Source organism: Balaenoptera borealis (assembly GCF_965194805.1).
Source record: "Balaenoptera borealis genome assembly, chromosome: 20".
In the NCBI taxonomy this organism is placed as follows: Eukaryota; Metazoa; Chordata; class Mammalia; order Artiodactyla; family Balaenopteridae; genus Balaenoptera; species Balaenoptera borealis.
This window is the reverse complement of record NC_138879.1, coordinates 14,571,113-14,597,030: the sequence shown is the minus strand read 5'-3', so window position 1 is coordinate 14,597,030 and position 25,918 is coordinate 14,571,113. Positions and strand designations below refer to the sequence as shown.

At 46.3% G+C, this 25,918-nt stretch overlaps 1 protein-coding gene across 3 annotated transcripts in view; it reads right to left on the bottom strand.

The window, feature by feature from the left end:
• Positions 1-506: 506 nt before the first annotated feature.
• The window catches only part of TEX2 (testis expressed 2), a 106,110-nt gene continuing 80,698 nt past the window's right edge, over positions 507-25,918 (bottom strand). For 2 of the 3 annotated variants that reach the window (XM_082373668.1, XM_082373669.1), the window contains exons 8-12: positions 14,980-15,112; positions 8,441-8,566; positions 6,597-6,806; positions 3,882-4,002; positions 507-2,208 (exon numbers count right to left, since the gene is read on the bottom strand). In XM_082373668.1, coding sequence (XP_082229794.1) covers positions 2,086-2,208; positions 3,882-4,002; positions 6,597-6,806; positions 8,441-8,566; positions 14,980-15,112 — 713 coding nt within the window. In that variant the 3' untranslated portion in view covers positions 507-2,085. Of the gene's footprint in view, positions 2,209-3,881; positions 4,003-6,596; positions 6,807-8,440; positions 8,567-14,979; positions 15,113-25,918 lie in introns of those variants that run through there. The other variant, XM_082373670.1, reaches the window with a different exon arrangement.

Sequence of the window (25,918 nt, the reverse complement as noted above, 5' to 3'; positions counted from 1 at the left end):
TTTGGATATGCCCCAGATAGCTTGAACAGCTCACAATGACAGGGTTTTGTGCATTGCTGGTAACAACATAGGCACGTAAATAAATGCACAATCACTCCTGCATAATCCACATTCTAGGTGATGACGATCCCTCCTGGATTTAGGTGAAACGTGCATCATTTCTGAGTACAAGGCAGCACGTGTTGAAGGGCAGGTATGCACAAGTGCCATGTCTAGCCGCTTTGGTACTTAATAATGGACGGGGCCCCAAGTTAGCAGGGTTAGTAGGCAGTTGGTGTAAACTCTAGCTCAGGAGCAGGACTTTTAAAAATACGAATCGAGGATAATAGCGCCTTCCTTATATCAGGGTGTGGTCTACTTTGGATCCTCAACAGAACCGGTCCAGTGACCACCCAAGAAGCTGAAGCTGCTACTGGCAGCTGAGGGCCCAGGTTTATTCTGTACCACAGTTTATTCTGGTCCTATTATCTAAGCAGGATCAAGTAGAAATAACTTAGATGCGTATCTAGTATTTGACATGAGATATTTATTTTGTGAAACAATGCAAGCGATTGTAAATCCCCACATACTATTTGATTAAGTGCAATAGGGTACAGTCATGTGTAATCTCTTTACACAACAGTGCATCTAGTCCTTTGCCTTTAATTATTGCACAAAAATTATAAGACCAGCGAACAAGACATGCGCACTGACAGGCAAATTGGCCTACACGATGAGAAATCAGAACAGTACACTGACTGGAATGGTCCAATAATTTACGTCAAATGTTTTAATGGTGCAATTAAAGTAATCAAATAAGGGTTCAAATATGTTTTTTTCAATATATTAATTTCTTTAAAGTCCCGTTCAGGCAAGGTGCTGTTGCTGTTTAAAAAACCACTATTAGCTTTGTCCACAGATGTAAGTTGTCAAAAGTTAACCCAAGGTAAGTTTGATGTTGAATGCAGCTTTAAACAATTAAAAAATTGTATTGAGTGTACTTCTCAAAGCAAATTACACAGTTTGAGAGAGCCCCGAAACCTGTAAACTAAATGTTCTGACACAAATGCACAAAATAAAGTTGGCAACGTTAAATGTCACGTTAATTTTGAGATCTGTAGTGTTTGATGCTGAACAAACAGCAAGTGTTTGATGCTGAGCAAACATCAGCATCGTCTTGACTCAAGATGATAGAGAGCAGTCTCCGGGTTTTGGCCATCAGAAAAGGAAACTGCCCAGGAAACATCCCAAACCAATTAGGTTAACAAAGCATTTAAGATGCCTATTTAAAGCTTCCCAGAGCTCACAGCAAGTGCCAGCTGGAAGGACGGTGCCTCTGGCTTTCTGGCCCCACCCCAGTCCAGTCATTACGTTTGTTTGATATTTCCACATATGCTCACGTCTCAGGAAAACACTTGGGATTAGTCAGAAACCAGGTGATTGTACCTCCTTGGTAAAAGGTGTGGGATGGTTTGATCTCATGGCTTTGCCTAATGGTCACATAAATCCCACGGTTCCCGCCCCAGCTGATAGTGTGTTAGAGTGTATGTTCTATGGCTACTTGCTTCCAAAACGCACAATAAGAAGAGTAAGTTGCTATGCATATCTTTTTATCACCAAAGAAATAGTTCACAAAATTCCACTCCCCACCCTCCACATGTGTAACCACACTGACGTTCTCTTGGTGTGGAGGGCTGCATCACACGAACTGTAAAAGTGAGAAAACATTCCACTGCACTGGCTGCCTGAGAAAAAGCTTTGGAGGCATCGAGGAGGCAAGGGGAAGCCTTCCAGTTGTGCAGCTTCGCTCTCAATGTGCTCTTTTGCTGCCACAGAAACTGGTAGACTTAGAAAAGCCATGGTGGGAGTCACCTGTAATCTCTGGATCCACCGTGATGATCCTTCCAGTTTTCCTTTGCTGAGTCAAAGCTTTGCAGGAGGCAAGCTGGACCCCATTCACTGGACACCTCCCAGTGGGATGGGCGCCGGCAGGCAGAGGGCAGAAGCTGTGGCACGAGGAAAGGCCAGTGCTACAGCCCAGATGGCAGCCGAGAACCCCACACCTTGAGCTTCATCTCAATACTGGGAACACCAGGTCTGCACCCATCACAGCTGGTCAGCAGCCTCCAGCGGTGGGTCCTTCAGGAGGCTGGAAGTGGAGCGGGGATCCATGGCCGAGTGCATGATGGGGATATAAACGTCGTCCATGTTTGGCATGACAAAAACTTTCTGTAGAAAGAAGGAACAGGCATGTGGAAGAATGCTCTTTTCTCAGAGTTGCCCTAGTGAGTTCTGATAATAATTTTAGGCTTTAGACTAGTTTTTAAAATACATATGAAACAACTTTTCCTACACATTCCAAACTAATTCCTCTATGATATCTAGAAAGCGTTGAGGTATCACACCAGTGCACGAACACGAGAACCCAATAAGCTCTGAGGAAGAAGCAGCCTTTGATTTCATGTACATATAATAAAATTACTCATGAATTGATAAATAACATTAAGAGAATTAAGAGCGTAAGCTGCTCACAGTATTTCCAAATTACTATATCCAGAACACATATTCCAACACACATAAGCCAACTTACCCATTTAAATCCTAGCAACAAAAATGTAAGCTAATTTTTTTTTTTTTCCAAACCACAACCAGTTAAAGCTACGTATGAAAGAAATCCTACTATAGTGAACACCCAAAGGATAATGAGTGATTGACAGTAATGGTGCTTTGCCTATCTGTTTATAAACTAATTTTATGTAAGTGAATTTTGGCAATGTATTCAACTTCAGCGATGCTTTCTTCCAAAGCAAAAACAAAAACAGGTGGCCATGGGAGAATGCAAGCAGTTACCCTTCAACTTCCCAACTTGCCTCAAAAATACCATGCACCAAAGTTTGCCCCCTAAAAGAGATGACCCTTATATCCCAATACCCCTAAAAGAGATGACCCACCCAAATTCCTAATGCAGGATCTAGGGAGATAAGAAAAAGGAAACGAACTGAAGGCATGAGATTGTCTTTCCCCTTATTAGGTTCAAAGTACTTTTCCTTTTGGAGATAAGATTAAGCTTTCCATAGACTGGTTTTTAGTTATATTTAACCTATAGCTTTTAAATAATAAAAAATATATAATTTTAAAGGCAATAACTCAAAATATACTAATGCAAAAATAATACCGGTCTTCTTCAAAAGCTGAAATTTACTACAAAGTAAATTGTTAATCCGTAAAACCTTAAAAGACAACTATGCCTCAAAAACCTGATAAAAATTTGATAGAAACAGCTCATTCCAGGGCCTCAGCTACACTGCTATTTCCTTTGGTGGCAGAATGCAGAAGACAGGCTTAGAGAATGAGCTCTGGCTTAGTCAACTCCAGAAGATCTCTAGACTACCCTAGAAGATCCACAGGGGAGGGACAGGCCTGATTCATCTTTGGACTTCCAGGGTAGGTGGTAGCTACACGCGGAATGTTTGTTGCAACAAACAATTTGTTTGTTGAAAACAAACCAAGCAAGGTGGGTACCACACAAGGGCAGGAACCACCACAGCCCGGGTGCTACTAGCTGGTCAATTCCAGGCCCCACCCGGGGAAAAAGTCCAAAGATAGCCCCAGCAGATGGACGGCTTAACCCTCGCCGGGCCTACTGGTACAAGACAGTCATTTTGCTCTTTGACCCCTACCTTTTGAGTTTCCTCTAAAGACTACTTCACGGGGTTCTGTGGATGAGTTTCAGAGTTTTTAAAACTTTATGCCTATTTGATCATATGTGTACTTTCCTGAGGTCCATAGCTTTCACCAGATTTTCCAAGGAGGATCCTGACCCACATGAAGTTCAGAACCTCTGTTCTACCCAGAGCTTTTAGAGCCTCAGCATGAAACACTAGATGACACTGCAGGTGTACCTGAAACTCTTGCTCCAGTTTCTTCTCTATCCAGTCTGTCACATGAACTAAAGTCACTTCTCTCTCTCCAAGTTTTGGCCGAGCTTTCAGCTCGATATGTGGTGGCTTCCGGAAACCATACCTTTTTAAAGAAGACAAGTAATAACCACATTTAGAAGCAAAGAAAAGAAGTGGACAATACCAAGAGCAAACATTCCTCATTTACACAAGGCTTTATCACTACTTAAATGTTCTCTTCTTCCGAAAATCCCTTCTAAAAAACACTTCAGTGCAGCAAGTATGAATTGTGAACTCCCTGTGTCCCTGGACCCAGGGCCGTGATGATCTGAGAACAGTTGTGACAAACTAAGAAAGCCAGGAAATGCCACTGGAAAAGTCCATGACCTGGGCATTGTTTCTGGTTTTTGTTTTTCCTAAAATGGCAAGGATCTTTTTTGTTTCTATTTTTATGAAAGTAGGATATGTCTGTTACAAAATCCAAAATATACAAGTGTATAAAGCAGAAAATAAAAGACACTCTCTCTCTGAGTCTCATAACCAAGATAGGACCACTGAGGGAAGTGGGATCAATTTTCCCCACACTCCTAATATGCATACGTAAATAGAAACGTTCTATAACCTGCTTTTTCATTCCACACTCCACACCATAATTATGGCTTCTCGATGGAGCAGACTGGCACTCAGAATTGTTGGTAAGGTATCCAGTGAAGAGACTGCATGCTATCAAACTAAAAACTTCAACCCATCATGGACCAATGTTTTAAAAAATCCAGGCACACCTCGGAGATACCGTGGGCTCAGTTCCAGATTACCACAATAAAGCTAATCACTGCAATAAAGTGAGTCACGTGAATTTTTGGTTTCCCAGTGCATATAAAAGTTATATTTACACTATTCTGTAGTCAATTAAGTGTGCAAAACAATGTACGTATCTCAACTGAAAAACACTTTATTGCTAAAAACATGCTAACCATCATCTGACAATGCAGGGTTGCCATGAACCTCCAATTTGTAAAAAACGCAATATCGGCAAGTACAAGAAAGCAAAGCATAGTAAGATGAGGTCTGCCTGTACAATAAAAATGGCAAATTGCTATAAATGTTTCTAAACACTCTCAGTATCTACACTTATCTTTGTGGATTAATAACAAACAGTTCAGCACCCGAGCATGCCCTGGGTGGCACTAGCCTAGAGGTCTCTAATTTGAACTCCCATTGAGCAGTGGCATTTGTAACTCCTAAGTCAAAGCTTGGAAGAGGGAGAAACGTATCAACTCTTACTATTTAAAAAAAAATTGTTATTAGGCTTGGAAAAATGCACAGTAAGTTACTTATTAACTGGTTATTTTTGGATGGTAAGGTTACAGGCTTTTTTTTTTCTGTTTTCTTCATGTTCTTCCAGTGAAAACATTACTTGTTAAAAATAAAATCTAAAATGGTATTTTAAAGTTTTTACTGGGAAACACCAATATCATCATTAAATGATCAGCCAATTAAAAAATCCTTTTGTGATCATTCCTACAAGCCCTTCTGAACACTAAGGTTGTGTACCAGCATGCTGGTTTCACTCTATAACAGAACAGAGCTATCTTTTTCACACAACTGTAGCTTACGGTACAAAGAGGTCTTTTATGCAATCCCTGTATACCCTTATGCACATTTGAATGTCAATTTTTTTAAAAAAAATATTAATTAATTAATTTATTTATTTTGGCTGTGTTGGGTCTTCGTTTCTGTGTGAGGGCTTTCTCTAGTTGCGGCAAGTGGGGGCCACTCTTCATCGCGGTGCGCGGGCCTCTCACCATCGCGGCCTCTCCTGTTGAGGAGCACAGGCTCCAGACGCGCAGGCTCAGTAATTGTGGCTCACGGGCCCAGCCGCTCCGCGGCATGTGGGATCTTCCCAGACCAGGGCTCGAACCCGTGTCCCCTGCATTAGCAGGCAGATTCTCAACCACTGCGCCACCAGGGAAGCCCTGAATGTCAATTTAAAATTGAGATTTACAGATAGTGATTTTCTTCTGCTGGGCTCATGAGAAATTTATTTCAGTGATTCTCAATCCTGGCTTAGTCCCCCAACCGCTGAATCCTGGGGGCTGGGCTGGGCATAGCTTTAACAAGTCACCCAGGTGACTGTGATATGCAGGTGGAGTTAAGACCCACTGCTTCAGTCAAATGACAAGACTTTCTACCACAGTTACCAAGCACACATGCTCCTGCCTCAACATCCAGGTCTGACCTGGGGAAGTCTTCCCTAACCGCCCAGGACTCTGCTGGATGTGTGATCCCCATCTGCAAGGTGGGCATAATGATGGCCCTATCTCCGCAGGATGCTGTGAGGACTGGCCAGCTGAAGCAGTTACACCCCAGGCTGGCAGAGAATACGAGGTCTACAAAGGACAGCTGTCCTCACTGGTGGAAAGGGTTGGCTTGAGAGAGGAGGAAGACCAAGAAGAGAAACAGCCCATCCCATAAACTTCACCAATAACCTCAACTCTCCCTAACGTGTGAAGATGAGTCTCTACATGTGAATTAACCACTCACAGTAGAAGGCAGAATCAGATTTACAACTAACGTTAAGGTTCCATGAAAAACGTTTGAAAGTGCTTCTTCCCAGGAGAAAGTACTTTCCATAATGTCAAGGATCAGCAGGCTGGGATTTTTATGGTCACGCAAGAAGGGGAATCACTGGCTGGCCCCAGGGGGCCCTCTACGCACCATATTCGGTCAGTCGGGGGAGGTGGAACGTTGACCGCCAAGGTTCCTCTGCATTCTTGTACTTCGACAGTTAGCAGCAGTGGCGTATTGGAGACTTCTTCAATCTTCTTTTTAATGAACTCTGTCTCCGTTGCTTTTTGGAAATATTTTGACTTGGTAATTTTATCAACAAACCTCATAATCTTACTTGTTCGGTGACCTCCAACATACCTTTAAATGAGGGACACAGACAGGTGTTATTATAGACTTTGTTCCTTCACAAACAACTTGGTGGCTCTGTGTTCACCTGACCTTAGACCCGAGTTTCTCAACCGCAGCACCACTGACACGGTGGACTGGGCGATTCTTTGTTGTGGATGCTGCCAGATGTTTAACAGCATCCCTGGCCTCAGCCTACTGGATGTCAATAGCACATTCCCCCACAGATATGACAATAAAAAATGTCTCTGGACATGGCTAAATGTCCCGGGGAGGGGGGGACAAAATAACCCCCAGGTGAGAACTACTACTTTATTCATTTTTTAATTTAATTTAATTTATTTATTTCTGGCTGCGCTGCACGGCGTGCAGGATCTTAGTTCCCCGACCAGGGACCGAACCTGGGCCCCTGCGGTGGAAGCGCGGAGTCTTAACCACTGCACCACCAGGGAAGTCCCGAGAACTACAACTTTAGACAAGGTGCAGACATCAGATAGAGCCTGAGTCTTGACAAAGGAGAGTCAGACCAAGTTCTCACAGTGCAAGCAGGGAAGGCATCTCACCTGCTCTCCTTTATAACCTTCAAATACTGAATATAAATCCAGTGTCCTCTGAGCGAAATCTCACCATCTCTACATACCAAATAAGAAATCGGGCTGCATTAACAGGGCCACAAAACACAGTAAAACACCTGCCTTTTAGATGGTGTCACACCAACTCTGAGCAGCAACTACTTGTCAAAGGGCTTAGGAGCATCTAAAGAAAAAAGCTACATCAAGCTGATATGCTAGCAGCCCAGGAAAGCAAGCTTTCCTGTATCAGGTCATATCTACCTAAGACTGCCCTAAGAAGAGAGGATATTTGCTCTTAAAATCCTCCACAGTTCCAGAGTGTCAGGAATAGTATGTGTATGTGTGTAGGCAAAAGCAATTAAGAAGGTCAGGTGGGGAGAGTTTAAATAATGCACACAAACTTTAGTCCCAATTCCTCAAACATCTAGATTCTCTTTTCATCTTCTGTAGGATTTCAAAAGTGAATAGGTTGATATTTTCTTACAAATACTTCTGAATCACCTGGTTTCTTTATCATTTTAGTTTCTTCACTCACTTTAAATAATTAAAAGATCCTTACAGAGAGGCAGCCTAAGCACTTTGATCATTCAGCAGTCCAAGTAACAGGCAAAGGGAGCCACCAAAATGTAGTTCATGATCCAAAAGATCAGCTAAGTGATCCACGTTTTCAAAATTCACCGAAGAAATCACCTGAATGTTTCAACACTGTAGGAACTAAAAGCTCAACAGAAACAAGTGTGACCCGTCAGAAGGGAAGTAATGCTCCCTATCGGCACCAGGGGGAGCTGTTGTGTAATCTGTGCTCCTTGTGATAAACACGCCCTTCAATTCTCTGTTATTTATTCCAACGGCCCAAGAAAACCATTTTGGTCTGGACCCTCTTAATTAGGGAAAGCTATTCGGGTCTTTTGCTTTGGGGCATGAAATTTTATCCCACTGGCTTTTAGTTATTAATGCAAAAACCATTCACTCAAAGTGAAGGAGGAAGGAAGATCAGAGAGGAAAAGACCATAAAAGCTCACTCCCAACTTGCAGCCCTGACCCCTGAAGACCCCAGAAGCTGGATCCACTCACCCTTCAGCCCCTGGGAGAAGCGGTTTGTCTCCTGTGCCGGGCTCTGGTGCGTCGTCTTCGTCAGAGGAGCCAGCACTGGAGGACTCCTCGTCGCTGTCGGCCAGACAGAAGGCCCTGGGCCTGCAACTGATCAGGGCAGAGTCACCACGGCAGCTGGCCCAGCGCCAGGCTCCACCGCCACCACTGCTACCGCGTCATCACTCTCCCCCACCCAGCCCAGACAGAAGAGGCCCAATCCAAGCGTCCTCGGATTGGCCTGGTCCCCCGGGAGACCCTTCAGTGCCAAGTCCCCAGCAGGACCGCAGAGGACTTGGGCCTGACGGGCTGGATTCTGCGCATGCGTCAGAAAGACAGGTGGTGGGAGTGTGATGCAGTCCACACAAAATGCAGTGATCTCGTCAACAGTGCAGCGTAGCCAATGGGAAGGTGAGTGGAAAGAACGATGGTTGCACGGGGGAGGGGACAGCTCATGTTGGCACCATGACCACCTCACAGATGACGGGGATGTTCAGGCAAGTCCCCTGACTCTGGCTGAGTTCAACAACTATGCTTTTTGGCTTAGTTTCCTCCCGTTAGTTTTGGCTCAAGACTCCTTCCTAGTGAAATTACGTATCCTAGCCCACACCTGCCCCAGCTCCTGAAGGTCACAGAAAAAGCCAACAACCAACAAATCTCAAGGGACTCTAGGAAGCAACTGACATGAGAACCCAGGAACTTTTCAAGAAAAGTACTAATTTAAAACTGTTTTTTAGGGTTTCCCTGGTGACGCAGTGGTTAAGAATCCGCCTGCCAATGCAGGGGACACAGGTTCGAGCCCTGGTCCGGGAAGAGCCCACATGCCATGGAGCAGCTAAGCCCGTGCGACACAACTACTGAAGCCCGCGCTCTAGAGTCCTCGCGTCACAACTACTGAAGCCCGTGCGCCTAGAGCCCGTGCTCTGCAACAAGAGAAGCCACCGCAATGAGAAGCCCGCACCCCGCAAAGAAGAGTAGCCCCTGCTCACCACAACTAGAGAAAGCCCATGCACAGCAACAAAGACCCAATGCAGCCATAAATAAATAAATTTATAAAAAAACCCCACACACAACGTTTTTTAAATGAAGTAAGAAAAAACTTCACCAGAGAGCAATGTCCCTCGTTAATCTTTCCAGGGTAGAGCCTCAGTTTCCACTGGATCACTGGCAGCAGCCAGTGATCAAGGTTCCCCTGTGAGGGCCGGCCCTGGGGGTTCCTGGCCAAGCTTGGGCCCCACAGAAGGCAGCTCCCTCCCTGGATGGTGGCTTTGCTTCAGAGAGGCAGAAAGCAGGGCCCATCTCTGAGGCTCAGAGACTTAATGGGGACAGAATGAACACAATTAAGCTACCAAATGGTCACTAAGCAGAGGGTGGGCCTTGTATTTTTTTTTTTTTTTTTTTTGGTTGCATTGGGTCTTAGTTGCAGCTCACAGGCTTCTTAGTTGTGGCACGTGGGGGCCTTGTATTTTTGATAAGGACAAAAATCACCAGGACAGGGGAAGGCAGCGCAGCTTAGGTCCCATCTTCCTGCGGGCGTAACCCTTTGGGGTTTTCCTTGGGCCACCAGAAGCCCACGGGGGCAGTCATCTCCTGGCCAACAAGGGCCAAGGGCACCCAAGGGCAGAGCACACCTGCCAGTGTGGACTTGAAGGCCCAGCAGAGGCCCCAGCACTGGGAAGAGGGCACTGAAATCTCTGCCCTGAAACAGGAGCCCGGCTGTAAGAGGACCGAGCACAAATGTCCTCCCTGGCAGGACACCCGGATCCTCCTTGATCCTGGCCCTGAAACATTAGAGCCAGCGCTCTAGCCAACAGGCTTGAGTACAGTGTTAAAGGGAAACTCCCTCTGCAGACACAAAGGCCTCTTGTCCCTGGCCACGGGGACAGCACCTGACTCCTCCTCCTTCCATCAGAAGCCGGGCAAGTCCAGGAAATGCTCACGTGTGTCTGCTGGTCACAAAACCATCTCCGCACTTTCCAGGGTTAGGCAGCCCTCACAGAGCTCTTCTTTTATATAAAAAGTAAAATATGATTCCCAAGAAAGCCTACACTGGGTCTTGGGATGAAGAAAGTCAGGGAGGTAAGTCCCCAAAGATAACACAACCATCTCAGAAACCTCTCTTACTTCTCCATCAGTAAAACGACTGTGCCCCCTGGCTCAGACCTCATGCTGCCAGGTAAGGAAGGTACAGAGCACAAAAGGCTGCCTCAGTATCCTGGACCACAGTGAAACCTGCAGAACCACTGTTCCCTTCTGTCCCCACTGGTATTTGTCATCTGGCAGCCTCCAGACCTGGGGCAGAAGACGCCAAAGGCTGAGCACTGCAGGGAGCTCTCGGGTTCCTGAATTAATCCTCCACAGGACAGAGAACAGGACAAATTTTGTGGCTTGAAGTTAATCATTTAGACAATGCTCTGTCAGTTAAAACAGATCAGATGACATGAAATTCTGACTGTGACCAAATGGTACCTCTCCTCTCAGCATAGGGAGCTGTATTATGCGGCACCCAATACTTACTAATTAAAAGTGTAATTAAATATTTGGCTGATATTCAAGTTTTATAACTGAACATGCATTTTGTGATCTCAACTTTATGATGAATTTCAGAGAAAGACACCCTGCACATTCTTATATAAGATGTGCTAGAACGCAATAAGCCTACTTTTTTAAACACACCTTAGAATCTGAGATAAGTGTAATATCCTTTCAAGAGTCACCTTAAAGGGCTAATTCCAGTTTTGCTGCCTCTGCTAAAAATCTTTTTGGAAATGCGCTTGCAGTCGGATACATAAGAAAAAGTGCGTTATTTTATCACTGATACTCTCTGTCTTGAACCAAACATTTAATTTCTTAGTCTCATAATCACCATCACCTCTGAACGACGTCTGGCAATTTCTCAAAGATCCAATCCATCTAGAAAGTAGGAAGATTTGCTGTCACTCAAAATACTTAAAGGAATGTCACAGACTCCGGAGGCAACTCTAAAAAGCAGCTCCAAAAAATGCTTTAAGTCAGGGCTGCATAATTAGATTAAACAGCCCAGTGAGGACTGCTTGGAGGGGGACCATGCTCACGAGAGTGCGTTCGTTTCCTTTAACAGAAGTCGGGCCCATACATCTGCCACACACACGTGCACGTACACCCACAGAGCTAGACTGAGTCACGGCGTGGGCGACAAGCACCGGGCTCCCAGAATATCAGGGCCTCGGGGCGGGGTGGTGGACCCAGGTACACCGGGGACTAGCGGCCCAATACAGAGGTCGGGGGGGGGGGTGGGGTGGTGGTGGCCCATACAGGGACGTGCACACCAGCCCAGGCTGCCGTGGTAGAGCACGGACAGGCCAAGGGCCTTCCAGGAAATGCTCGCCCCGATGTGCATTTAAATAGCAGCCAACGGGCTTCCCTGGTGGCGCAGTGGTTGGGAGTCTGCCTGCCAATGCAGGGGACACGGGTTCGAGCCCTGGTCTGGGAGGATCCCGCATGCCGCGGAGCAACTAGGCCCGTGAGCCACAATTACTGAGCCTGCGCGTCTGGAGCCTGTGCTCCGCAACAAGAGAGGCCACGACAGTGAGAGGCCCGCGCACCGCGATGAAGAGTGGCCCCCACTTGCCGCAACTGGAGAAAGCCCTCGCACAGAAACGAAGACCCAACATAGCCATAAATAAATAAATAAATAAATAGCAGCCAACGAGCAGCACATTCCCCTTCCCGACTCGCTTGGGTCCCCTTCAGGCCAATTCCTAAAGTTCAGACTGCCCAGCTCACCACCTGAATTCCATTTTGAGTGCCTTATCACCCCAAAGTCACTGTAGCTACAATGTGTAACAAGAAGACTGTTCGGGAAATACAAAGACTCAAGGAAAAATGTCTGAAATATAAAGGGTACCCACATTTCAAAGGGAAAGGCCTTCACTAGAGTGAAGCGACACAGACTTCAATTTCTTACCACCAGCCTCAGGGTCCTCATGAACTTTCTACAGTAAGCAGGACTTCCCACAGGCTGAGCAGCACCTCCTCAGGTACTCCCCAGGGGCACAGTCATTTGCACACTTGAAGGGGGACAGACAAAAGCAGCGAGACAAAGCAGAGGCCCTGCCAGAGCGGGACGGCAGGGGACAAGCCCTTGCCCAGAAGTGAGGCCCTGGACAGGCGGCCACGGGCTGAAGGGAGGGCCTGGAGGAAAGGGCTGCTGCGGACCCACCATTCACACGTGCTGCTCTAGGAGAGGCTTCCTCAAGGAAACCAAAGATCACACGCTCAGCAACAGCCACAGGTGCAGGGACTCTGCCTGTCCTCCGGCATTCAGCCTCAGGGCGATTCCATAGCTCCTGACTGAGGAGGAGGAGTGAGGCTAGAATCACTTCTGGGGTCAGGCTCTTAGCTATAGATGGGCTTTTGAGAGGCTCTCGAAGCTCCCAGAGATTGTGAGCCAAATGGTGCATGTGTCGGCATTCTCTGGGGGAAGGATCCAGAGCTCTCAGATTCCCAAGGGGGTCCTTTATGCAAAAATGGGTTAAGGGTTCATTTATCCAGGCGTTTTCCTCCCAAGTGCTTTTAAAATTAAATGACAGCCAATTACACCTCAACATAAAATTTAACACCCTCACAGGAAGAAGCAAAACATTTTATACCAGACTCTACTGGAAAAAAAATGGTACTTTAGATATATATTATAAATTAAATATAATACCATTATATTCCTAACGCAGAGGACTTTTTTCATGCAGTCTAGAGAAGCACTGCTTACTCAGAAACGTGTCTGTCCTCCGATCAGCTGAGTTTATGAACTTGAAATTGTGCCAAGAGAGCTGCATGAATAACAGTGAACATGGAACGCCTCAGTGGCAAGGATCTCAGGGACCTGGCTGTGGTGGGGCCCCACCTGCTCCCAAGACCCCTCTTTCCAATGGAGTCCCAGCAGCCCTGGGCCAGCACAGGGCTGTTTCCAGAAAGGGCTCCCTGCACAAATGCTCCTGACCAAAGTCTGCTCTGTCCCGCTCCCGGTTAGTTAGAGCTCATTTTCAAGACTGCTTCTGCCTAAGGTGCTTGGTTTTACTGGCAGCTGGTTCTGCAACTTTGCTGTCCCAAGGCTGGCCTGATGGCGCTCAGCTGGGCATGGGGCCGGAGTCGGGGCAGCTGGGGACAGAAGCTGAGTCTGCCTAGAGGGCTAGATCAGGACCCCGGCAATACGAATCAAGGAAGTCTGTACAACTCTCCCCCCAGGAAAGCCTCTTAAATGCTCCTGATCTCAATCCTCTCAGGTCTACAAACGGTGCCTTTATGTCGGGGAACATGATGAAAGGACAAGCTTCCTCGCGGTGTCACATGGGTCAGAACGAGACTCAGCACTGATGGGGTATGAAATGCTACATGGAGGGCTGATCAATACCACTCACCGGAAAACACAATCCACAGATTGCCGAATCCAAACACATTTTAACAAAACAGTAGAAAAGTGAAAGGAAAATAGCACAGATACAGGTTAGACTGCATACAGCAGGTGAAATTCTCCAAAAATCAAAATACGAACATTTTCATTAGGTCACCTGTATAACTCAGAATCACCTTAGTGAGAGAATGTTCTCAAATGTATGATCCAACTCCCTCATCTACTGTGCTTTCACCACAAGTATGAATACAAGCATCAGGTCAGCATCATAATAAAGCAAACATCTAAGAGCCTGTGTCTTATATTTATATTTAGATGCTGAGAAGGTGGCTCCTTGTGGCATTTTCCTATCATCGTACTGCCAATTCCATGCAAAGGGGCTAAAGATGTGAGAAGCAGGCTCCAATCAGCATTTTTAGTTTGGTAGAAACAATAATATAATTTAAATATGTAGTCTGAAGCAGTCATTTTTAAGGTGTGTGGGAATGTGAAAGTTCCGGCTTATCCCTTCCAGGCATCCAAGAAAAAAAATCAGCTTCATTAACTATCTCACAAATTGGGAATATTTACTAAATTAGACAAACTCAGCAACAGATGCAGTATCTTCTACAAAGAGAGGAATTTACTAAGAAAATAGATATTGTATTATTTAGGGGAAAGGCGTCTCAAAACACTTTAGGAGCACCCTCTTGGCTACAAAATCAGTCGTCTAATTGTAAATAATTCTGACTCTGTGATTAAAGCAGGCAGCCCCCTGAAGCACCTCAGCCTGGCCCACATAGTGCTGTTTGTGGCTGCAACCTGAAGGAAGAAGCTTCTGGATGATGCTTCTCTTCACAAAGCATTTTATTGTGCAGCCTGCCCGGCTGGTCTGAGTCAGGGATGCTTTCCAGGTAATCGACACTGTATGCTCCACTGGCATCACTGAGGCCTACGCACTGAGCAGAGGCGGGGACTCACGGTCTGCAGCGGGTGAAACCAGGAAACCATTCCCTGAAATCCTCCGGGGCCAGGAAGCACTTACATGAAGCTCGTGCTCAACATTGGGGCTATACACATCAAAGCTGCTTCTCAAGGGCTAGAGGAAGAAGGTGGTTCCCCAGGGTTGGGTTAGTAAATTCATATAGCCCCTTACCCTTCTTTGCCAATCTCTCCAACCTTCAGGGCTTCAACAAGAGGCTCTTTACCTAGTTTGGTCAAATTCATTTTGGTCTCAAGAGTCATCAGAAAGGACCCGTTGTAGGACATTTCCAAATCGATCCAGAGTCCTGGAGAAATGGAGAAAAAACAGAAGGTTTTTTCCCCCCCCAGAAAAACATGACTATAAGTGACAGATTAAAATTTATATTTTAAAGTATCTAAGTAGGTATCACATTGAAAGTCTATATATATTGCCTGTACTACCAATGCATGCAAGAAGAGACTGTGAAAAGAAAAGTTTCTGGAAACAGTTCAAGCGTCTGGCAAATTGCCAGTATTTCAGCATCTGTTAAAATGGTCACAGTGAGCTCAGGGTCCTGTCCTCTGGGTTCTTCTCACTTTTGGTAAGACACACACTCCCAGCAGGAGGAGATGGTTTGCGCCAGGGCAAAGCCAGGAGGAAGTCTGCGTTGTCCCAGCTGGTTAGAGGCAGAAGAGAGGTGCAGAGACTTCACAGCAAGCTGGGCTCTTTAAAGACACAAGTGAGAACCACTGTCTTTCTTAAAATTATCTATTGTTTGGGGGTGGGGGAGGGGAGGGGCACAGAAAATGGTTCAGGTTTAGCTTGGTATGATAAGCATGGTGACAAAACCTTTTAGAAACCTCTTCTTTCTGGAAATTGTGTAGGAATGGAATCAAAAGAATTCGTGTTCAAGCCCCAGGATTATCTAGATAAAGTTGGGTAACCACTTTGTACCTTAGTTGAAAAACCTGTTCCTTAATGACGCAGATGTAGAGAATGGACTTGAGGACATGGGGAGGAGGAAGGGTAAGCTGGGACGAAGTGAGAGAGTGGCATGGACATATATACACTACCAAATGTAAAACAGATAGCTAGTGGGAAGCAGCCGCATAGCACAGGGAGATCAGCTCGGTGCTCTGCGACCACCTAGAGGGGTGGGTTAGGGAGGGTGGGAGGGAGACGAAAGAGGGAGGAGATATGGGGATATATGTATATGTATAGCTGATTCACTTGGTTATAAAGCAGAAACTAACACACCATTGTAAAGCAATTATACTCCAATAAAGATGTTAAAAAACAAACAAAAAAAACCACCTGTTCCTTAGAAAAGACACTCATGTCAATGAGAGCATATCTTAGAGGCTTTTGGCTTTGCGGAATTTCACTGGGAAGGCCCACCAGCAGAAGTGGCCACTGCCCAGAAGTCTAAAATGCAAATGGGGTCAGTCATCTCACGACCTTTTCTACCCCAGGGTCCTATGATTCAGCAGGTGGGACAGACTATGCTGTGACTTTACAGAGTCCAAGCTCCGTAACACCTCAAGGACTTCCCATCAAAACACGGTCCTCACATGCACCCCAATGTTCACTGCAGCACTATTTACAACAGCCAGGTCATGGAAGCAACCTAAACGCCCATCAACAGACGAATAGATAAAGAAGATGTGGTACATATACACAATGGAATATTACTCAGCCATAAAAAATAACAAAATTGGGTCATTTGTTGAGACGTGGATGGATCTAGAGACTGTCATAGAGTGAAGTAAGTCAGAAAGAGAAAAACAGGGCTTCCCTGGTGGCGCAGTGGTTGAGAATCTGCATGCTAATGCAGGGGACACGGGTTCGAGCCCTGGTCTGGGAAGATCCCACATGCCACGGAGCAGCTGGGCCCGTGAGCCACAACTACTGAGCCTGCGCGTCTGGAGCCTGTGCCCCGCGACGGGAGGGGCCGCGATAGTGAAAGGCCCGCGCACCGCAATGAAGAGCGGTCCCCGCACCGCGATGAAGAGCGGTCCCCGCACCGCGATGAAGAGCGGTCCCCGCACCGCGATGAAGAGCGGTCCCCGCACCGCGATGAAGAGTGGCCCCCACTTGCCTCAACTAGAGAAAGCCCTCGCATGAACCGAAGACCCAACACAGCCAAAAATAAAATAAAAATAAATAAATAAAGTAGCTATAAATTAGGGACAGAAAGTAAATTCAGATTTAAAAAAAAAAAAAAAGAGAAAAACAAATATCGTATATTAACGCATGTATGTGGAACCTAGAAAAATGGTACAGATGAACCGGATTGCAGGGCAGAAGTTGAGACACAGATGCAGAGAACAAACGTGTGGACACCAAGGGGGAAAGTGCGGGGGGGTGGGGGGGTGATGAATTGGGAGATTGGGATTGACATGTATACACTGATGTGTATAAAACTGATGACTAGTAAGAACCTGCTGTATTAAAAAAAAATAAAATAAAATTCAAAAATTAAAAAAAAAAATCCAAAACAGATCCGCTAGCTGGCTTGTGGGTACTAACAGTATATTCAACAAGTGTAACTTTTGTAAAATGCAAAAAGAATAAATCAATAATACAGTGAAAAAAAAAAAAAACATGGTCCTTCAAGTGGGTGTTTAAATGTTAATAAAGTTTTATAGATCCTCATAAGACAAATGACAATATCTAAAAGGAAGCAGGAAATTAATCTAAAACCACTGTTCACACACAACCGCATTTTCAAGCAATTACAGTAAATAACTTATCCCCTGTTTGGCCACCACCTCAGATAATAGCTTTCTTAACTTCAATAAGCACTAATGGTGTAACTCCTCACTAAAGGCAGAATAATTTCCATTTTGCTTTCACCAAATTCTTTTTATCATAATTGAAGATAATTATTTTCTGTGAATGACCTGGTTTAATTAAGTGATATGTAGATCAGTTGTGAATGTCTTCTTTGCAGCAACACACAAAACTGCTTTGTTTCTTGCTTAAACATTTAAAAATCATTAATTAGGGCTTCCCTGGTGGCGCAGTGGTTGATGGTCTGCCTGCCAATGCAGGGGGCACGGGTTCGGGACCTGGCTGGGAGGGTCCCGCGTGCCGCGGAGCGGCTGGGCCCGTGAGCCACGGCTGCTGGGCCTGCGCGTCTGGAGCCTGTGCTCCGCGGCAACGGGGGCCGCGATGGTGGGGGGCCCGCGCGCCGCGGTGAGGGGTGGCCCCCGCTCGCCGCAGCTGGGGAGGGCCCTCGCACGGAAACGAGGACCCAGCACAGCCATAAATAAATAAATAAATAAATTTATAAAAAAAAAAAAAAAAAAATCATTAATTAGCTTGCTCTTCAGAGGCAGTGTTACTGGAAATAAAGGGCACATCTGCTTTAATAAAGACATTTAGTCATTAATCACTTCCAGTAGAAAGGGAATTAGGGCAAAAAGCTTGATATTAGTAGATTTTAAAGTCAATATAAATGGAACATCAATAAAGAAGATATTTCTTCTTGTATATCTCCAGCTTTATTTAACTTGAGAATCAATAGCCTCAAACTACCTGGTAGCGGTATGTATTCAGACATAATCATTTCCTTTGAAAGTCCCAGTCAGGTTTCCAATAAATATTACTAGTATGTATTGCCTTCGAAGGTTGTCATATTAAAGGCACCAGAATTTTACTTGTTATAATAAAGTGGAAGGTTCTGTTTGTCTGTTTTTTAAATGAGGGGATATGGACACAGGTTTGGTAAACAGCTGGCCCACACCCCACTCATCGGGACATTCTACTCAGTGACGTGTGGTCCGGCCCCGCTGCTGGGAGCTGAGGCTGGGAAGAGGGAAAAGCACATGCAGCCCAGTCACGTGGACCAGGGCTTGAGTTCCCCTGGAAGTTTCTCGATGTCTGGGCACTGGCCTCCTCATCTGTACAGGGGAGGCTGCACGGCTTGTCCAGCCTGGCGCTTGGTGCATCCTGGCAGGGCTCTCCCCTTTCTCATCCATCACCAGCCACTTCCTTCTTCTTACCACTCTGGGCTACAGCCTAGCTTGCTGCTGTTGCCATAGCCGACGGGGACCAGACCAGAGGAGGACACAGGGCCAGAGGGAAGAGGCGGCACTGGGCAGCCAGAGAGCCCTGTCCAGGCTGGGGAGCAGGCAAGGCGAGGACATCTGACCAAGCTTCTGCATAGGGGATGAAGCCTGTTTTTTATATCATTGTAGATGCTCCATGAGGCCCACCCACGGGGCCTTGCTCAGCCCCCATTCTCAGTGAAGATATGAAGGAGTCAAGAATGGTTTGAGAATCTTTAAATACAGATATAAACTGCAAACATTCAAACAAGTTATCTTAATATGACGTGCTTGCATTCAGATGAGGGTAAGGTGACAATTTTAACATTAGGTGCAAAGAAAAACACGCTTCTGTGACAACGATTCAGTGGGAAAAAGCTCCCTGAAAACCTTGGAGTGCATGTAACTGGAGCCGAAACCACATGGTTACATAAAGGGTGAGTCAGGAGCTCCCACCTTGCAGGACTGAAAGACGAAATCAGCAGTTACTAGAAAGGTGGTCTTCTCACTGAGGACAAATGTAGCAACACTGTGAAGAGGGGACAGACACTGTGCTCTGAGTGGCACCCTAACCCTAACGAGCTGCATGCGCCTCACCTGAGTGAGTGCGGGAACAGAACTTTTTCTTCTGGGCTCTTGACAAAGGTTAAGACTTGCTTGTGAGGCGTTTCATTTAAAATGTTGCTTCCTGTAACCATCTGGTCTTGGTAGTGCTCAAGGACAAAAACCAGAAGTTAAGGAGCAAGGCAATTTTTTAAATCTTTAAATAGGCGTAAGGCAGCCAGTCCTGAGAGGTTCTCTGGAAAGGGCATGAATACAAAGGGTCTTGTCTTAGTCTTCTTAGGCTGCTGTAACAAAATACCACAAACTGTGTGGCTGAAACAACATTTATTTGGCACAGTTCTGGAGGTTGGAAGTCCAAGATCAAGGTGCTGGCCGATTCATTCTTGGTGAGGGCTCTGTTCCTGGCCTGCAGACAACCACCTTCCCCGTGTCCTCATGTGGCACAGCGAGCAAGCTATCTCTCTGGTCTCTCTTCTCATGAGGGCACTAATCCCACCATGACCTCATCTAAACTTAATCACCCCAAAGACCGCCTTCCCCGTGTCCTCATGTGGCACAGCAAGCAAGCTATCTCTCTGGTCTCTCTTCTCATGAGGGCACTAATCCCACCATGACCTCATCTAAACTTAATCACCCCAAAGGCCCCATCTCTAAATACCATCACATTGCAGGTTAGCGCCTCAACATATGAGTTTAGAGGGAACACAGACATGCGGTCCGTAACAATCTCCATCACATGAGGGGTCTTCACGTTGTGAGGCTGTCCAGTGGCGAAGGGTGGCACCTGATTACCAACAAGTCCCTATAAAACCGGCCCGTCACTGGCAACAAGGGAAACACAACTGACAATGAACATGACAAACTTCAGTCAGTCTTCACACAAGGACTTGAGGAGCTCGGAGGGCTGTTTTTCTGTTTCTCTTCAGCCTTGTGAGGGAAGGATCAGTTACCACCACTGCTACTCAGACTGTGGCAAAAGCTACTGCTCACTCCACCTCAAAATGTTTATTTAGGGCTTCCCTGGTGGCGCAGTGGTTGAGAATCTGCCTGCCAATGCAGGGGACACGGGTTCGATCCCTGGTCTGGGAAGATCCCACATGCCTCGGAGCAGCTGGGCCCGTGAGCCACAATTACTGAGCCTGCGCGTCTGGAGCCTGTGCTCCGCAACAAGAGAGGCCGCGATAGTGAGAGGCCCACGCACCGCGATGAAGAGTGGCCCCCGCTTGCTGCAACTAGAGAAAGCCCTCGCACAGAAACGAAGACCCAACACAGCCAAGAATAAATAAATAAATAAATAAATAATTTAAAAAAAAAAAAAAAAAAAAAAAATGTTTATTTAGTTCTTAACGCAAGCTATCAGAGCTCAAGACGCTGAAGTGAATCCCTGTCCTCTGGAAGTTTATGCCTGAAGAAGAGTAATGATGGCCTGGGCCACCTGGTGCAGAGCAGACCTCGATGCCAGCAGAGACAGTACACATGCCCTGGTACGTGTCACCAGAGACGAGTAGAACAGAGGTTCTTCCGCCTTCTCCCTGGTAGTTGATTTAATAGACCCCATGGCCTCAGAAGCAGTCCTACCATGCTCGAATAAATCTAGTACTTTCACTCAGCAGTTCACTGTCGTATTTACTATTAAAATAACTAAAAGGCCTCAGTCTCACTGGAACAGGTTTAATGGGGCAGGGGTTGCTCAGGAGGAGGTAAGAGGCCCTAAAGCCTTGCTCACAGGGCCTGGCTCATGTTACCTGCTCCTCCACTTCCCTGTACCCGTAACTGATGGCTGATTTTCACTCTGAAAGCCAACATTTGGCATCCAAAAAACAAAAGCTCTTAAAATGGAAGATTTAATAATATACAGATTTTACCAAGAACAGATGTTTGAGTTATTCAGCTCTTAGACAACCACATTAGTGACCGTTTCGTTCCTGGCAAACAGACTGGTGCCATATTGCTCACTCAGATACTGCAGAAAACTAGTATTATTCCTTGTAATTGGATGTGTCCTTTAGGACAGATGTCATTTTTGGTTTTGTCTACCTGTAACTGTTCTCGGAAACAGCTCCACCTTTCAAGGTCAACACAGTCCCAAATCAGAGTCTCTCCTCCCCACCCCACCCAAGTTCCACAAATGAGTATTTTTTTCCCCTTCCCACAAAAGGTATTTTTTCCTTGTGCAACACAGATCTGGTCAGAGAGTATATGTGCCATTCTTCTCAGTGCTGAGCCCCACAGTCTGGCCCTGTCACCGTGACCGACCTCAGGCAGCTGCTCTCTTGATGAGGGTGTAGCCAGAGGAACAGGCAGTTCACAGACTGCCCCTGGTTCCACTTTTCTGCAATACTCCGCTGGCAGAGTAGCTTCAGCCCCAGCACTGAACAAAGGCACCAGGCGCCACAGATCAAGGTCTGGAAGGCAAATGTAGATGGTGGACGTGCCAGACACAACTACAGGCATCTCTGAAGACAGACCAGCTTCCTCTTCCCGGGGGACATGGTCATCTTTCCACAGAATCCAAGCCCTTTGGTGGAAACTCGGGTTGTTAATCGGGTATCTTGAAACAGGGCAAAAATGGTGCCACACGGCACTCTGTCCACGTGGACGCTCAATGACCATCTGCAGACAAACTCCGTGTAGCAAAAGCCCTGAAGACTAAATTAATTAAACTGAACCTGAGGGGTCACGGTCCCCAGCCTTGGCTCATTCTGACACTGCTGACACCCCTGCAGGCACTGCTCTGAGGTCACTGGTCCCAGGCATGGAAGAGAAAAACCTGGCTGACAGACGAGGGTCCCCACCAAACCCCTTCAGGAAGATTTTACTGATCAAGCTTTGCAGCAGCAGCAGCAGCAACGAAAACCGATGGCTTCCTGCGTGTCACGTGTGCTCTCTGAGTGCTGACATGAAGCGTTTAATCTCCACAACCAACAGGCAAGAGGCTACTGCCGTCATCACGCTATGGATGAGGAGCCCAAGGTGTTGAGTGCCTAGTAACCTCCCCAAGGCCTCGCTGCTGGATAAGGAAGGAGCGGGGCCCAAACGCGGGTGGCCGGGCCCAGAGCTGGTGCGCACAGCAAGCCTCTGGCTCTGGCCTAGAAGCTATGGAGCGGCATGGAAAAGCGAGGCTGCTGAGTGATCTCTGGCACATCACGCCCTGTCTGGGCTTTGGCTTATGCATCTAAACACAGCAGGGTCCTGCTAGGGAACCTCTGATTGCCTTCTCAAGTCTAAACAGTCAATCTGCCCAACTCTTTAAGGGTTTGAAAAAGGAGCTATATATTTTTAATTAATTTTTATCCATAAGAAAAAAGATTAGGAGAGAATGTACCGAGAATGTACCAAATGTAGCAGAATGGTCATCCTGGCTATCTCTGAATGGTGGAACGATGGGTAATGTTTCCCTTTTCTAAATATTCCAGTTTTCCCCACAATGAGTATTTGTTGAAGGAACGAAGGAGCAAACATTACCCTAACAGAGTTAATAAAACAACTGGAAAGAGCTTGGCCTGGTGGCCCCCCGAGGACAGGCCCTGGGGACAGCAGCGTGGGGTGGGGATGAGGAGTGGTGGGGGGAGGCCTTGCTCTGTGGCCTGTAGGGAAGGAAGGACACCACCCCCCACCCCATGGTGAGGTGTGTGTGGAGCGGGCAGGGCTCAAAGACAGGAGGTGCACGGCCAGTTTCCAAGGTTCAGATCCTCTCCACCTTCTGGCCACGGTTCCAGCCCCGTGAACGGTGGTCCTTTCCCCTTATCCGCTGCACTAGAACCTGGCTGTGTGTCTGGAACCAGGAATGGCCCTTTCCCTTCCATCTGTTCTGGGAGGACCTGCCGGCCTCAAGCTGTAGGATGGGTCAACCAAACACCTCAGCCGCTCACATTCTAAACCCTCCAAGAGCAGCAGCAGTGAAGGTAGCGATAATGTCGGTAAAAATAACAATAGTTAACACTTAGAGCTTGTTTGGCACCTGATGTTTTCCGAGTGCCTTTCATGTATTAACTCATTTAAGCCACCAAGTAGGTGCCATCAGTCTCCCCACCTGAGAGAGGAGTTAGTTAGTGAGGAGGTTAAGGACTTGCCCAAGGACAAGGAGCTCAGAACCACCGCTCTGTGTTGCTTCAAGAAGAGCATCCTGGGGCTTCCCTGGTGGCGCAGTGGTTGAGAATCTGCCTGCCAATGCAGGGGACACGGGTTCGAGCCGTGGTCTGGGAGGATCCCACATGCCGCGGAGCAACTAAGCCCGTGAGCCACAGCTACTGAGCCTGCGCGTCTGGAGCCCGTGCTCCGCAACGGGAGAAGCCGCGACAGTGAGAGGTCCGCGCACCGCGATGAAGAGTGGCCCCCGCTTGCCGCAACTGGAGAAAGCCCTCGCACAGAAATGAAGACCCAACACAGCCAAAAATGAAAGAAAGAAAAGAAAGAAAGAAAAGAAAGAAGAAAGAAAGAAAGGAAAGAAAAGAAAGAAAGAAAGAAAGGGAGGGAGGGAGGGAGGAAGGAAGGAAGGAAGGAAGGAAGGAAGGAAGGAAAGAAGGAAGGAAGGAAGAAAGAAGAGCATCCTGAGGATGGAGCGATCCAGCAGCTCTGGCCTCAATATCCCTCCCAAGCCATGTGCCTTCAACAAACAAGCACAAGCTAGGAAATATTACCGAAAATAAGGGTGTGGGGTGTGTAGGGGGGATTCCCTGGGAGGCGCCCCCTCCTGAGAGTGGTCGAAGCCCCCTTCACCCTGGGGGGCAGTTCCCTGAAAGCTGAACTCTGCTTTTCAGAGTCAGTTTTAACAAGTCACTCCTGATTTTCATTCCCCCCAAAGGAAAGGTTTCTCTTAGAGCAATGGAATCCAAGATGCATTGTCCCTTCATGTTCATTTCTGCTATACCATCACATGTAGCCTTTGCAGACTTGGAAAAACCTAATTTGATCAAACTTTTAAAACCCACAGGCTTCATGTCTTTATCATTCCTTTCTTTAGTAACATTTCTTCCCTTGTTACATAAAGCAGGCAGATCTCTAAAACTTGCCCTGAAAGGAGCTAAGTAAGCCTCAAATGGATTAAAAACTGGCAAAAGCTTTGATCTATATAATAAAATGTCTTGATGCAGCTCTGGCCCCAGAGGAATGGGAAAGAGACTTGAGACTTAGGCATTTAGTGAATTTCACTCAAAGCCTTACAAAGCTGCCGTGGGAGGCTGCAGAATTCACAGCCACAGGGACACTTCTTAGATGCTGCCAAGCCCAGCTATGGCCCTGCTCCCCTCTCACTGGAAATTTCTACTAGTTCAACAAAGGACAGTTCTGAGATAAGAGACTTTTAATGCATTAGAAAATAAAGCATGCACACGTATTATTTACCTTCGTTAAGCCTGACTCTCAGGAGGCTTATGTTACCTGATCGTTCACCAGCTCGTTACAAGTCAGTTCCTAAAGAGGCAAAGAGCAAAGGGCAACCTAGAGCCCCCCAGAGCCAGCGGGAGCCAGGCAGCCCAGGAATGCCGTCGGGGCGAAGACCCTAGCTCTGCACCTGACACATGGATAATGCAGCTGTTTAAATTTCACATGTGGTTGAAAGAACTCTAGCTAGACCATTTGCAAAGCATCTTTTCTAGTTTTACTCTTAGTGAACCAGAAATTCACTAAACATAGGAGCACTCAGATTCATCAAAGTGTAGACACAATTAAGTGGTCACAGGTGATTTCAACGTGCTATTAGGTGGACTTCTGGATTTGCAAATAATTCTCTGCTATCTTTCTCTGAAATCGATGGGATGCTAAAGACCTGGAAATATGGACTAAACTGTTAGCTGAAATAATGCTAGAGAGATTTGTTAGAGCTGCTAGCTGTAGTGCTAAAAAAGAACTCTCTGTATTTACATCAAATGTATACAACACAGAACTTGATTTCACTAAATATGTTCAAGAGCCATACAGAGACAAAAGTAGATGCTATAGTCTATCCATCTTACAAAATATTTACTTCAAAACAAATATCAGTCTCTTGAAAAGTTGTAATTATTTTCTCCCTTACTTTGTTCCTGAGCCTTTTGAGGAAGAATGTAAATCCAGTTTAAGTGGAAAGAGGCTCACTTGGAGAGGGATATTCTAGAAAAAAAGTTGAATGCTTCCATGACAGGGAGATTTTTCCCTTTCTGCTCATGGACTATTCTTGCCTACCTAATTCATTCTTCTTTTCACCAGACTCCTGGGTACTAAACTTTCTGTCACGGTGTCACAAAATACACACATATCTTTACATCATAATTTTATTTAAACTCTCCACACATTTCAATCACCTTCTCACAGGCACACATACACAAGTAGGCACAAATAATGTGTCTGTAACATGTCTTAAAAACCAAATCAGAGAACTTCCCTCCAGCAGAGAGCCTTACGCTCAAAATACTGCCCAACAATATAAGTCTTCATTTTTCAAACACTTACTGAGTGCCTACTTGGAGTGGAAAGGAACAGAAAGAATAAAATATGAAGCTCAAAGAATCTGCATCCTAGAGGTTAAGGCAAGGCAA